The sequence below is a fragment of the Oncorhynchus mykiss genome, chromosome 5, assembly GCF_013265735.2.
Source record: "Oncorhynchus mykiss isolate Arlee chromosome 5, USDA_OmykA_1.1, whole genome shotgun sequence".
NCBI lineage: Eukaryota > Metazoa > Chordata > Actinopteri > Salmoniformes > Salmonidae > Oncorhynchus > Oncorhynchus mykiss.
The window spans coordinates 41,861,304-41,876,794 of record NC_048569.1 but is presented as its reverse complement, the minus strand read 5'-3'; the positions used below and the strand labels follow the sequence as shown (position 1 = coordinate 41,876,794).

General features: G+C 43.0%; 1 protein-coding gene across 3 annotated transcripts in view; it reads left to right on the top strand.

The window, feature by feature from the left end:
- The window catches only part of LOC110523857 (aryl hydrocarbon receptor), a 46,807-nt gene that overhangs the window by 6,782 nt on the left and 24,534 nt on the right, over positions 1-15,491 (top strand). For 2 of the 3 annotated variants that reach the window (XM_036977551.1, XM_036977553.1), the window contains exon 2: positions 4,265-4,455. In XM_036977551.1, the coding sequence (XP_036833446.1) occupies positions 4,265-4,455 (191 nt within the window). Of the gene's footprint in view, positions 1-4,264; positions 4,456-15,491 lie in introns of those variants that run through there. The other variant, XM_036977552.1, reaches the window with a different exon arrangement.

Sequence of the window (15,491 nt, the reverse complement as noted above, 5' to 3'; positions counted from 1 at the left end):
CGGTATCAGCATTTTTGGTCCTCCGATAATCGGTATCGGCGTTAAAAAATCATAAGTCCATTCCCAGCGCGCCTCTCCCAGGTGCTGTTGGAGAGATGCAGCGCTCCACCAACGTTATGTCAAAAAAATAATCTAACAAATCCTTTATCAGAAAGAGTATGTGGCCTTTTCTGTAGCCTACAGGCTGGAGAGAAAATGAATGACAATGTAATGAGATTCATTTTTTACATCGTGCAGGTTTCTCCGATCAAATAGCCTAACATAAATGGCGCCCAATCAAATAAAGAATGCGCTGACATGTTAACAAACATCATAGCCTATCCTATCCTAAAAACAAGACCGGTCAAATTAAAATGGACAATATGGAATGTACAATCAGGCTACTCACAACTTCTGTCCGGGAGTTTCATCCCATGGGCTCAATTGTCATGATCATTGATTTAAATTTTTGACGAGCTGATGATAGTCAAAAAGAAAACACTTCTGCATTTCCCATGTAAACACATTACAAATAGGCTCAGGATAACTCCTCCTGATAAAGTTGGGTAGCTGATATTCAGAGCTTAAATAGCCAAATTGATTAGTCTCAGGAATCAGGTCTAATAAAGCCAATGCAATGGCCTGTTTTATAAACGGTGGGCCTACCACATGGATGGGCATTCATAAAATTCCATTGGGGGCCGACATGGTAGGCTACACCACAGTAAGCAGGGGCCGACGCCTTTTGGACATATGTTTTTGGTACATGCCTTGATTTCCACGTCCACAGACGTTGGTTTTTGGTCATATCTGAACCAATCATAGATGTTTGGTTCCAATTTGGTCCGGTCTGGATCAGCCTTGATTTGGCCCAAACACAGACATCTATAAATTATGTATTTCATTCAGAATTTAAATTGCACCTAACTTCAACATCTGGAAAATAGGCAATCTTTTGGTCTCGCCTAGGGTGGCAGAATGGCCCGGACTGGCCCTGCTTCCTAGTAGGACTCTGCAATAATAAGGTGGTGTGTAAGTGTGCGCATCCATTTCAGCATATGGTAGGGCCTTAACTCTACCTTGGGAGCACCATTCACATAACCCCCATCCCTCTGTGGGCATGGACAGGCTGCACTATTAACTGAATGTTTTTACCTTGGTGTTATGGATTATCATTGTCTTCATCAGACATGTAATCAGACAGGAAATAAATCAGGTAAATAGGGTTCTGAGTGCTTCCTTCAGGGGTTAGTAATGACATGGCAAGAATAGACTCAATGGCTTTGCTGCACAATTTCTTAACAGGTGTTGGAGTCGACTATAATAAGCATTATTGTAAAAAAAAAACTATGCCATAAATCAACCTAATATATATTGTAGCTCCCATAACACCAAATAATAACCCATCCAAACCGATTCCAATCGTTGTCTGGTTGGTGTTCTTTTGCGAGATCACCACTGAGCTCTTTCAGATGCTCCACTACAATAGTCAAGTTAACCTCACCCTGGGGTATGAATGTACAGCAATGGTCACCTATCATTTGGCACACTCTTATGCAAACATTCTGTCCCTGTATGTACTTAGCCTCCGGCTACAAATATATTTTGCACAATGAATCATTCTATCTAACCCATAACATGTTAGTCATTACTGCTAGTCCACTTATATAGTTATAAACATACAGCACAATTGACTTGAGCATGTTTTAGTATCATCCAGAAAGCCATATGCATTAATGCATTTTAACAGACTTATGATAACATGGTAAAACAAAACCCCTACTATCAAAGTTATACAACCCACATTTAGAATGACTGTCTTCAATGCTCCACGTTGAGTCTATCACTTAAATTCAAGACCCTCAACTTAGCACACATCGTCACGGTTAAAATGTACATGTACAAACAGTGTATTCATCTTATATTCCCAACATGAACTATTATCATCACTTGTGGTAATTACAGATTGGTATCTCAATGCATTCTTAGTCTAAATTACTATACATTTCGCAGTGTGCAGACCTCCACAATCAACCTAATACCCCAAATAAACAATTACGGGCACGGTTGACCAACCGCTTTCGATTCTGCCTGTGTCCCCACTAAATATAATACTTTTTTTTTCACAAACCCAAGCTGTGTTCGAATACCCATACTAATATACTATATGCTTAATGAGTGTATATACTTCACACTATATACTATTAGTTCATTTTAGTATACTGTAAACAAATGCTAACCTTTCAGTTGAGCTTCGCATGTCTACTGGAAATTGATGTTGTTGCAATGCAGCCTATTGCTAGCTTGTTAGCATAACAAATTACTAGTTAGACATTTTATGAATTTGGGTGTTTTGGAAATTCAGACTGTTCAGAGCGTACACTGCCCGCTCTGGCCCAGTAGCAGGGTTGATCCAAGCTCTCTGACCTAACAAAGGCAGTCAAGCACCCAAACTAACATGCTAAAGTTGGCTAGCTTGCCAGCTACTTCCAGACACAAATAAGAGAACACATCCTCACTCTTACCATTCTACTCACCCTAGCAGAGCTGGTAATGCTTTTTTCATGTTATCCAAAACGTTGGTGACTAACTGTGCTGCTGGCAAGAATTGAATTACGTTATTTTCCCCCAACGTTGGCCATATTCATCGGGTGTTGAGTGTTTGTAAATTCATCAGTTATTCTGCGCTCTGGTATATTCAAATTTAGCTAAGGTAAGAGTGACATGAATAATCAAGTCAATAAATGTTGGGTAGTTGAATAGCATATAGTTCATATACTGGAAGATTTGGTATATTAGTAGCCAGCTAACGTTAGGCAGCTAGCTAACATAAACTCAGCAAAAAAAGAAATGTCCCTTTTTCAGGGCCCTGTCTTTCAAAGATAATTCATAAAAATCCAAATAACTTCACAGGTCTTCATTGTAAAGGGTTTAAACACTGTTTCCCATACTTGTTCAATGAACCATAAACAATTAATGAACATGCACCTGTGGAACGGTCATTAAGCATGTCTGGGACCTGTTGGATCGGAGGGAGAGGGCTAGGGCTATTCCCCCCCAGAAATGTCCGGGAACTTGCAGGTGCCTTGGTGGAAGTAGTCCATGAGGAGGAGATGCACTGCAGTACTTAATGCAGCTGGTGGCCACACCAAATACTGACTGTTATTTTTGATTTTGACCCCCCCCCCCCGCCTCCTTTGTTCAGGGACACATTATTCCATTTATGTTAGTCACATGTCTGTGGTACTTGTTCAGTTTATGTCTCAGTTGTTGAATCTTGTTATGTTCATACAAATATTTACACGTTAAGTTTGCTGAAAATATACTCAGTTGACAGTGAGAGGACGTTTCTTTTACCGGTACATACTGCTGTAATGATATGCTATGCGGTTCATAAGGATAGAGTAACAAATTGTCATAATTAGCCATAGCAACCAATATTTTTGCACTGATTCAAGTATTTTGTTTTTTGTCAGGATTTTGTCCTCAGATGAAAGGATGAAAATAGTATAAATGTACTTATTAAAATAGCATGCAGAACGCATCACAGGTATTACAAGTATATGCAATTTGGGTGAAAGTGCAGTGTTTGGACAGTGCCCTTATGAAAAAATATTACTGTCTGAGTGCAGTTTAACTGCAGTATGCTGCAAATACTGCATCCAAAATCCCACAGTCGACTGCAGTTTCTTCACTTTTACTGCAGTTTCAAAATTGCAATCTTTTTTGTTATGGTGAAAATTCTATATGTTGTTCTTGACCCGTGTGTCACTGACGATTTTGACACCGTGATTCTGGAGCTCCTGAGCTGGGCCAGCTAGCCCTGGGCTAAGGTGCAGTGTGAACACGCCTTTTGTTGTTTAGTCAAGGATCTGGTGTAGAGAAATTGCCCTGAAACAGTATCTCAGCCTGCTGTTGACTACAGGGACACTACAGATGACATAAACATACCTCCTTTGACCTCCTCCTCTCCTGAATGGCCCCAATAGCTGATGGGCATCACCTCAAGGTATCCAGATCATGTCAATAATGACTGACTGACTAGTTTTGAACCTGGGTCATCTGTGCACCACAAGATTGTGTTAGCTCACCGAGCTAAAGCCTCTGACAATCACATGCATTACTCCAGTCTGTGTTCAGTAGATTCCTAATCGTCCCTCGTCCTCTCGTATCTGGCCTCAGTCTGTTAGCCCTCTGAGCTAAAGCCTCTGAAAAACAGCTGCAGTAGTTCAGCTCTGTTCAGTAAATTCCTAAATCCCCCTTCCCCTCTCCTGCCTGTCCCCAGTCTGAAGCCTGCTCCAGGGGACGGTGTGGTGATGACCAACCCGTCTAAACGTCACCGGGACCGTCTGAACGGGGAGCTGGACCGGCTGACTGGCCTTCTGCCCTTCTCCGAAGAGGTCAGGGGTCGGCTGGACAAACTGTCCGTCCTCCGGCTCAGTGTGGGATACCTCAAGGTCAAGAGCTTCTTCCATGGTGAGTGGACTACGGAAGTACACGCACGCACGCACGCACGCACACACAGACACACACACAGAACCATACACACACCACAATGTATCTCTAAACTCACTGTTGGAAAGTAATAAGGCTATGAACATGCTCTACAGTCATTACATTAGCAGGTTATTTTTATGTCAGCCAGAAGTGTGAAGTGGAGAGTATAGATTACCATAGACAACTAGGAATGTGTGTGTGTGTATCACTACATTGCCACTAACAGTTGAGGTTGTCGGAATGAACTATTTCCCTGTTTAACCACTAGGTATTATGACACCTCCATTGTGGGGCTCTAAGTGGTAATGATGAGTCGAAATCCACTTAGCCTAATTACTGTTTTCTGGTACATTCTTTATTTTCTTTTGCGTGTTTCCTATAGCCCATAGCCAGCCATGGTGCATAGGCTATTTACTATGCTTTGATTGACGTTTGAACAGCAAGTGTTGACTAGTTCATAAAAGGTGTCAAACTCACTGAATAAAGTCGATCTCCTGCACCACCATTCAAAAGTTTGGGGTCACTTAGAAATGTACTTGTTTTTGAAAGAAAACCATTTTTTTTGTCCATTAAAATAACATCAAATTGATCTGAAATACAGTGTAGACATTGTTCATGTTGTAAATGACTATTGTATGGCAGTTTTTTAATGGAATATCTACATAGGTGTACAGAGGCTCAATATCAGCAACCATCACTCTGTGTTTCAAGTAACAGACACATCTCAACATCAACTGTTCAGAGGAGACTGTGTGAATCAGGCCATGTTCAAATTGCTGCAAAGAAACCACTACTAAATGACACCAAGAAACTTGCTTGGGCCAAGAAACACGAGCAATGGACATTAGACAGGTGGAAATTTGTGCTTTGGTCTGGTGTCCAAATTTGAGATTTTTGGTTCCGACCGCCTTGTCTTTGTGAGACGCGTTGTGGGTGAACGGATGATCTCTGCACGTGTATTTCCCATCGTAAAGCATAGAGGAGGAGGTGTTATGGTGGGTGCTTTGCTGGTGACACTGTGATTTATTTAGAATTCAAGGCACACTTAACCAGCATGGCCACCACAGCATTCTGCAGCGATACGCCATCCCATCTGGTTTGGGCTTAGTGGGACTATCATTTGTTTTTCAACGGGACAAAGACCCAACACACCTCCAGGCTGTGTAATGGCTATTTTACCAAGAAGGAGAATGATGTAGTGCTGCATCAGATGACCTGGCCTCCACAATCCCCCAACCTCAACCAAATTGAGATAGTTTGGGATGAGTCGGACCACAGAGTGAAGGAAAAGCAGCCAACAAGTGCTCAACATATGTGGCTACTCCTTCAAGACTCTTGGAAAAGCATTCCAGGTGAAGCTGGTTGAGAAAATTCCAAGAGTGTTAAAGCTGTTATCAAGGCGAAGGGTGGCTACCTTGAAGAATCTAAAAAATAAAATATATCTTGATGTATTTAACACTTTTTTTGTTACTACATGATTCCATGTGTGTTATTTCACAGTTTTGATGTCTTCACTATTATTCTACAATGTATAAAATAGTACAACATACATTTTAAAAAAAACCTTTAGGTGATCTAAAACGTTTGACTGGTAGTGTATATTGCAGTAAAACTGTAAATAAGACTTTCATCTCTAGGAAAGACAGGTTTAATGTTCCCCGCTTAGTAAATAGTCCTGTTTATAGGCCTAGATGATATCCAAAATAATGAACAATACACTGAATTCACACATTTTCAGTAATTCAATTGTAGTTTCTACTCTACCACAACTCATTTTACTAATCTGGGGGGTAAAGTATTAAATAAATTCGCTGTGTATTTCGGATGGAATCAAGGCATTAGAATGTGACTGAGGCAACTAAAATAGAGCATGTTAATAATGGTATATTCTCTAGACTGACATAACATTTTGTTTGGAAAAAGACCCCAGTCTTACCCAACCCACTGCTGTGGCACATAGATGCCATTTTGGTTTGGGATTGTTACGAGAGTCAGCCTTAACTTTTGAAGGCTTCTTTTATTTTTGTCAGATTTGGATGAAGGTTGTTGTTTTCTCCTCAAACAACCCCTTCTTTCTCCACACTCTTTTTAGTTTTTATTCCTCCTCTCTCCCTTTCTCTCTACTGTCCTTTTGTTTTTCTTCCTATACCCTTCGTCTCTTTCTCTCTCTCTCTCATTTGTTAGTTTGGATCCCGTTAGCTTTTGCAGAAGCAGCAGCTACTCTTCCTGGGGTCCACAAAACATCAAAAGTAACTTAACACTGATACACTGATAGACAAGGAAAGTCACACACATTTAAAATACAATGATATACAGACAATGCAACTAAAAAGTAATACAAACAATACAACAACAAAATGATATACAGTGGGGCAAAAAAGTATTTAGTCAGCCACTAATTGTGCAAGTACTCCCACTTAAAAAGATGAGAGGCCTGTAATTTTCATCATAGGTACACTTCAACTATGACAGACAAAATGAGAAAAAAAAATCCAGAAAATCACATTGTAGGATTTTTAATGAATTTATTTGCAAATTATGGTGGAAAATAAGTATTTGGTCAATAACAAAAGTTTATCTCAATACTTTGTTATATACCCTTTGTTGGCAATGACAGAGGTCAAACGTTTTCTGTAAGTCTTCACAACGTTTTCACACACTGTTGCGGGTATTTTGGCCCATTCCTCCATGCGAGATCTCCTCTAGAGCAGTGATGTTTTGGGGCTGTTGCTGGGCAACGCGGACTTTCAACTCCCTCCAAAGATTTTCTATGGGGTTGAGATCTGGAGACTGGCTAGGCCACTCCAGGACCTTGAAATGCTTCTTACGAAGCCACTCCTTCGTTGCCCGGGTGGTGTGTTTGGGATCATTGTCATGCTGAAAGACCCAGCCACGTTTCATCTTCAATCCCCTTGCTGATGGAAGGAGGTTTTCACTCAAAATCTCACGACACATGGCCCCATTCATTCTTTCCTTTACACGGATCAGTCGTCCTGGTCCCTTTGCAGAAAAACAGCCCCAAAGCACGATGTTTCCACCCCCATGCTTCACAGTAGGTATGGTGTTCTTTGGATGCAACTCAGCATTCTTTGTCCTCCAAACACGACGAGTTGAGTTTTAACCAAAAAGTTATATTTTGGTTTCATCTGACCATATGACATTCTCCCAATCTTCTTCTGGATCATCCAAATGCTCTCTAGCAAACTTCAGACGGGCCTGGACATGTACTGGCTTAAGCAGGGGGACACGTCTGGCACTGCAGGATTTGAGTCCCTGGCGGCGTAGTGTGTTACTGATGGTAGGCTTTGTTACTTTGGTCCCAGCTCTCTGCAGGTCATTCACTAGGTCCCCCCGTGTGGTTCTGGGATTTTTGCTCACCGCTCTTGTGATCATTTTGACCCCACAGGGTGAGATCTTGCGTGGAGCCCCAGATCGAGGCAGATTATCAGTGGTCTTGTATGTCTTCCATTTCCTAATAATTGCTCCCACAGTTGATTTCTTCAAACCAAGCTGCTTACCTATTGCAGATTCAGTCTTCCCGGCCTGGTGCAGGTCTACAATTTTGTTTCTGGTGTCCTTTGACAGCTCTTTGGTCTTGGTCATAGTGGAGTTTGGAGTGTGACTGTTGGAGGTTGTGGACAGGTGTCTTTTATACTAATAACAAGTTCAAACAGGTGCCATTAATACAGGTAACGAGTGGAGGACAGAGTAGCCTCTTAAAGAAGAAGTTACAGGTCTGTGAGAGACAGAAATCTTGCTTGTAGGTGACAAAATACTTATTTTCCACCATAATTTGCAAATAAATTCATTAAAAATCCTACAATGTGATTTTCTGGATTTTTTTCCTCTCATTTTGTCTGTCATAGTTGAAGTGTACCTATGATGAAAATTACAGGCCTCTCTCATCTTTTTAAGTGGGAGAACTTGCACAATTGGTGGCTGACTAAATACTTTTTTGCCCCACTGTATATTATTTTGCTGTTTGCTTGAGTAATTGGAGATGGAAGGGAGTTCCATGTGTGATTGTGGCTATGTTTAAAACTGAGCATTGCCGGGAATTCATTTTGGACTTGGGAACTGTGAAGAGACCGCCGGTGGCATATGTATGGGTGTCTGAAGAGACCCCTGGTGGCATGTCTTGTGGGGTATCTGAGCTGAATGTTATTTGATTATGCAGACAATGTGGCATTTTTGTCACAGTAATATTTCTCAGAAAAACTACAAGAGAAGCAATTAATCTCTAGCGTCAACCCTTAACTAGGAAAGACTTGCATGCATGTTGTTATTTATTTAACCAGGCAAGTCAGTTAAGAACAAATTCTTATTTACAATGACGGCCTCCTGGGGAACAGTGAGTTAACTGCCATGTTCAGGAGCAGAACGACAGACTTTTATCTCTCAGCTCGGGGATTCGAGCCAGCAAACTTTCGGTTACTGGCCCAACGCTCTAACCACTAGGCTACCTGTCACCCTGAATGTGTGTGGTTAAGGGCAATGCATGCTGCTCTGTCTTGAGCCAGCTGCAGCTTTGCTAGGTTTTTCTTTGCTGCCCTTGACCATATTACCGACCAGTAATCAAGATGGGACAAGACCAACTATTACAGTTGATTTTTGTGTAAAAAAACACAGAACCTCTTCTCTCTCTCTCTCTCCTCTGTGTTCAAATCAAATGTCATTTGTCACATACATGTGTTTAGCAGATGCTATTGCGGGTAGAGGTCGACCGATTATGATTTTTCAATGCCGATACCGATTATTGGAGGACCAAAAAAGCCATTTTGAAATGTTTTTTATTTTTATTTATTTGTAAAAAGGACAATTACAACAATACTGAATGAACACTTATTTTAACTTAATATAATACATCAATAAATTCAATTTAGCCTCAAATAAATCATGAAACGTTCAATTTGGTTTAAATAATGCAAAAACAAAGTGTTGGAGAAGAAAGTAAAAGTGCAATATGTGCTATGTAAGAAAACTAACGTTTAAGTTCCTTGCTCAGAACATGAGAACATATGAAAGCTGGTGGTTCCTTTTAACATGAGACTTCAATATTCACAGGTAAGAAGTTTTAGGTTATAGTTATTATTAGAATTATCAGACTATTTCCCTCTTATACCATTTGTATTTCATTAACCTTTGACTATTGGATGTTCTTATAGGCACTTTAGTATTGCCAGTTTAACAGTATAGCTTCCGTCCCTCTCCTCGCTCCTCCCTGGGCTCGAACCAGGAACACAACGACAACAGCCACCCTCGAAGCAGCGTTACCCATGCAGAGCAAGGGAAACAACCACAGGCTCAGAGCGAGTGATGTTTGAAACGCTATTAGCGCGCGCTAACTAGCCAGCCATTTCACTTCGATTACACCACCATTACACACTCATCTCGGGAGTTGATATAGACTTGAAGTCATAAACAGCGCAATGCTTGACGCACAACGAAGAGCTGCTGGCAAAACGCACGAAAGTGCTGTTTGAATGAATGTTTACGCGCCTGCTTCTGCCTACCACCGCTCAGTCAGATACTTAGATACTTGTATGCTCAGTCAGATTATATGCAACGCATGACACGCTAGATAATATCTAGTAATGTAGTTAACTTGTGATTATGATTGATTGATTGTTTTTTATAAGATACGTTTAATGCTAGCTAGCAACTTACCTTGGCTTACTGCATTCCCGTAACAAGCAGTCTCCTTGTGGAGTGCAACGAGAGAGAGGCAGGTCGTTATTGCGTTGGACTTGTTAACTGTAAGATTGCATCCCCCGAGCTGACAAGGTGAAAAACTGTTGTTCTGCCCCTAAACGAGGCAGTTAATCCACCGTTCCTAGGCCGTCATTGAAAATAAGAATGTGTTCTTAACTGACTTGCCTAGTTAAATAAAGATTAAATAAAGGTGTAAAAAAATTCTGATTGTTATGAAAACTTGGAATCGGCACTAATTAATCGGGCATTCCGATTAATCGGGCGACCTCTAATTGCGGATGTAGCGAAATGCTTGTGTTTCTAGCTCCAACAGTGCAGTAAAATCTAACAATACTCACAATCTAAAATAAATTAATGGAATATATAAGAATATAAATATTTGGACGAGCAATGTCAGAGCGGAATAGACTAAGATACAGTAGAATAGGACAGAATACAATATATACATATGAGATGAGTAATGCAAAATATGTGAACATTATTAAAGTGACTAGTGTTCCAATAATTTTTTTAAATTTTTTTATTTCACCTTTATTTAACCAGGTAGGCTAGTTGAAAACAAGTTCTCATTTGCAACTGCGACCTGGCCAAGATAAAGCATAGCAGTATGAGCAGACAACACAGAGTTACACATGGAGTAAACAATTAACAAGTCAATAACACAGTAGAAAACAAAGGGGGAGTCTATATACAATGTGTGCAAAAGGCATGAGGTAGGCGAATAATTACAATTTTGCAGATTAACACTGGAGTGATAAATGATCAGATGGTCATGTACAGGTAGAGATATTGGTGTGCAAAAGAGCAGAAAAATAAATAAATAAAAACAGTATGGGGATGAGGTAGGTGAAAATGGGTGGGCTATTTACCAATAGACTATGTACAGCTGCAGCGATCGGTTAGCTGCTCAGATAGCTGATGTTTGAAGTTGGTGAGGGAGATAAAAGTCTCCAACTTCAGCGATTTTTGCAATTCGTTCCAGTCACAGGCAGCAGAGTACTGGAACGAAAGGCGGCCAAATGAGGTGTTGGCTTTAGGGATGATCAGTGAGATACACCTGCTGGAGCGCGTGCTACGGATGGGTGTTGCCATCGTGACCAGTGAGCTGAGATAAGGCGGAGCTTTACCTAGCATGGACTTGTAGATGACCTGGAGCCAGTGGGTCTGGCGACGAATATGTAGCGAGGGCCAGCTGACTAGCGCATACAAGTCGCAGTGGTGGGTGGTATAAGGTGCTTTAGTGACAAAACGGATGGCACTGTGATAGACTGCATCCAGTTTGCTGAGTAGAGTGTTGGAAGCCATTTTGTAGATGACATCGCCGAAGTCGAGGATCGGTAGGATAGTCAGTTTTACTAGGGTAAGCTTGGCGGCGTGAGTGAAGGAGGCTTTGTTACGGAATAGAAAGCCGACTCTTGATTTGATTTTCGATTGGAGATGTTTGATATGAGTCTGGAAGGAGAGTTTGCAGTCTAGCCAGACACCTAGGTACTTATAGATGTCCACATATTCTAGGTCGGAACCATCCAGGGTGGTGATGCTAGGCGGGCATGCGGGTGCAGGCAGCGATCGGTTGAAAAGCATGCATTTGGTTTTACTAGCGTTTAAGAGCAGTCGGAGGCCACGGAAGGAGTGTTGTATGGCATTGAAGCTTGTTTGGAGGTTAGATAGCACAGTGTCCAATGACGGGCCGAAAGTATATAGAATGGTGTCGTCTGCGTAGAGGTGGATCAGGGAATCGCCCGCAGCAAGAGCAACATCATTGATGTATACAGCGAAAAGAGTCGGCCCGAGAATTGAACCCTGTGGCACCCCCATAGAGACTGCCAGAGGACCGGACAGCATGCCCTCCGATTTGACACACTGAACTCTGTCTGCAAAGTAATTGGTGAACCAGGCAAGGCAGTCATCCGAAAAACCGAGGCTACTGAGTCTGCCGATAAGAATATGGTGATTGACAGAGTCGAAAGCCTTGGCAAGGTCGATGAAGACGGCTGCACAGTACTGTCTTTTATCGATGGCGGTTATGATATCGTTTAGTACCTTGAGTGTGGCTGAGGTGCACCCGTGACCGGCTCGGAAACCAGATTGCACAGCGGAGAAGGTACAGTGGGATTCGAGATGGTCAGTGACCTGTTTGTTGACTTGGCTTTCGAATACCTTAGATAGGCAGGGCAGGATGGATATAGGTCTGTAACAGTTTGGGTCCAGGGTGTCTCCCCCTTTGAAGAGGGGGATGACTGCGGCAGCTTTCCAATCCTTGGGGATCTCAGACGATATGAAAGAGAGTTTGAACAGGCTGGTAATAGGGGTTGCGACAATGGTGGCGGATAGTTTCAGAAATAGAGGGTCCAGATTGTCAAGCCCAGCTGATTTGTACGGGTCCAGGTTTTGCAGCTCTTTCAGAACATCTGCTATCTGGATTTGGGTAAAGGAGAACCTGGAGAGGCTTGGGCGAGGAGCAGCGGGGGGGGCGGGGCTGTTGGCCGAGGTTGAAGTAGCCAGGCGGAAGGCATGGCCAGCCGTTGAGAAATGCTTATTGAAGTTTTCGATAATCATGGATTTATCGGTGGTGACCGTGTTACCTAGCCTCAGTGCAGTGGCCAGTGATTTCAAGTCTATGTATTTAGGACAGCAGCCTCTAATGTGCTAGTGATGGCTATTTAACAGTCTGATGGCCTTGAGATAGAAGCTGTTTTTCAGTCTCTCGGTCCCAGCTTTGATGCACCTGTACTGACCTCACCTTCTGGATGATAGCGGGGTGAACAGGCAGTGGCTCGGGTGGTTGTTGTCCTTGATGATCTTTTTGGCCTTCCTGTGACATCGGGTGGTGTAGGTGTCCTGGAGGGCAGGTAGTTTGCCCCCAATAATGCATTGGGCAGACCACATCACCCTCTGGAGAGCCCTGCGGTTGCGGGCGGGGCAGTTGCCATACCAGGTGGTGATACAGCCCAACAGGATGCTCTCTATTGTGCATCTGTAAAGGTTGTGAGGGTTTTAGGTGCCAAGCCAAATTTCTTCAGCCTCCTGAGTTTGAAGAGGCGCTGTTGCACCTTCTTCACCACACTGTCTGTGTGGGTGGATGCCGAAGAACTTGAAGCTTTCCACCTTCTCCACTGCGGTCCCGTCGATGTGGATAGGGGGGTGCTCCCTCTGCTGTTTCCTGAAGTCCACGATCAGCTCCTTTGTTTTGTTGACGTAGGGTGAGAGGTTGTTTTTCTGGCACCACACTCCCAGGGCCCTCACCTCCTCCCTGTAGGCTGTCTCGTCATTGTTGGTAATCAGGCCTACTACTGTTGTGTCGTCTACAGACTGTAGTAGGCCTGATTACCAACAATGACGAAAGTCTCTTAGGTACTGTTATCAAGCTGCTGAGCAGTGCTGTTGATGGAGCTCATGGGGGAGGCAGGGTGAGACAGGGGGGTGTATCAAGAGGGGAGGTAGGGGGGAGGAGTCCTAGAAGCTCTGAAGAACAGTGGCACAAAATGTGGCTCTTGATAAGGGTGTGTGTATGTGTTGTGAGTGTGTTTGTATGTGTTGTGAGTGTGTGTGTTATGGGAGTGGGGGGGGGGGGGGGGCTTTCCAGCGTCAAGGTGATAGCGAAACTCTAACAAACATCAACATGTCAGACCAGTCACATGGGATGATGACGCCATATCCTGTAGCGGTTGTCTTTGTCCTACAGCTTTCTACCTCCACTGTAGCCACCAACAACACAGGCAGCTACTGTATGGAGACTTAGGCCTCTTGATTCCGACATACAGCTGCCAATCCTATCTGAAGATAAGTACTCTGCAACTCAAACGTTCACTCAAATCTCCCATTGACATCAATGCATGACTTGTGTGAGAACCTGTGTGAGAGAAATTCAAGTTTCCAGCCTACTGAGAACGGCTAAGTCCATGGACATATCTTAAATGGCACCTTATGGTCTGGCCAAAAGTAGTGCAATAGGAAGAGTTTTATCAAGGATCGGAACACTGAAAGATAGTGAGAGATGGCGAGACTTGAGAGGGAAAAGTAGAGAGAGGGAGAGAGAGTGAAAAGGTCTGAGGTAGAGAAAGACCGGGAAAGAAAGAGAGTGCAGGAGAGACTGACTCCCTCCACCTGGAGGAGCATTAGATCAGGCCTCTCTGATACATCTCCCCACTGCTCCAATCCCCTCTGCTGAGCGGCTGTATCCTTTCCACTGTATGTCATCCTGTAACAACCTGTTATCCGTCTCCAGCCTAACATGCAAATCTCACCGGCCACGTTGCAAGCATGAGCGTTGCAAAATAAATGTACAAGCGTGTCTGCGTAGCCATGTGGTATGTGTTACTGCAAAGCCACATGCGACAAACTGGCAGTGGTGAGAAAAGTACCCAATTGTCATACTTGAGTAAAAGTTTAGATAACTTAATAAAAAGTCAGCCAGTGAAATTCTACTTGAGTAAAAGTCTAAAGGTATTTTGGTTTTAAATGTATTCAAGTATCAAAAGTAAAAGTATTAATCCTTTAAAAATCTGTATATTAATCAAATCAAAATGATGTTTCCACCTCCATGCTTCACGGTTGGGATGGTGTTCTTGGGGTTGTACTCATCCTTCTTCTTCCTCCAAACATGGCGAGTGGAGTTTAGACCAAAAAGCTCTATTTTTGTCTCATCAGACCACATAACCTTCTCCCATTCCTCCTCTGGATCATCCAGATGGTCATTGGCAAACTTCAGACGGGCCTGGACATGCACTGGCTTGAGCAGGGGGACCTTGCGTGCGCTGCAGTATTTTAATCCATGACGGCGTAGTGTGTTACTATGGTTTTCTTTGAGACTGTGGTACCAGCTCTCTTCAGGTCATTGACCAGGTCCTGCCGTGTAGTTCTGGGCTGATCCCTCACCTTCCTCATGATCATTGATGCCCCACGAGGTGAGATCTTGCATGGAGCCCCAGACCGAGGGTGATTGCCCGTCATCTTGAACTTCTTCCATTTTCTAATAATTGCGCCAACAGTTGTTGCCTTCTCACCAAGCTGCTTGCCTATTGTCATGTAGCTCATCCCAGCCTTGTGCAGGTCTACAATTATATCCTGATGTCCTTATCCTGATGTCCTTACACAGCTCTCTGGTCTTGGCCATTGTGGAGAGGTTCGAGTATGTTTGATTGAGTGTGTGGACAGGTGTCTTTTATACAGGTAACGAGTTCAAACAGGTGCAGTTAATACAGGTAATGGGTGGAGAACAGGAGGGCTTCTTAAAGAAAAACTAACAGGTCTGTGAGAGCCGGAATTCTTACTGGTTGGTAGGTGATCAAATACTTATGTCA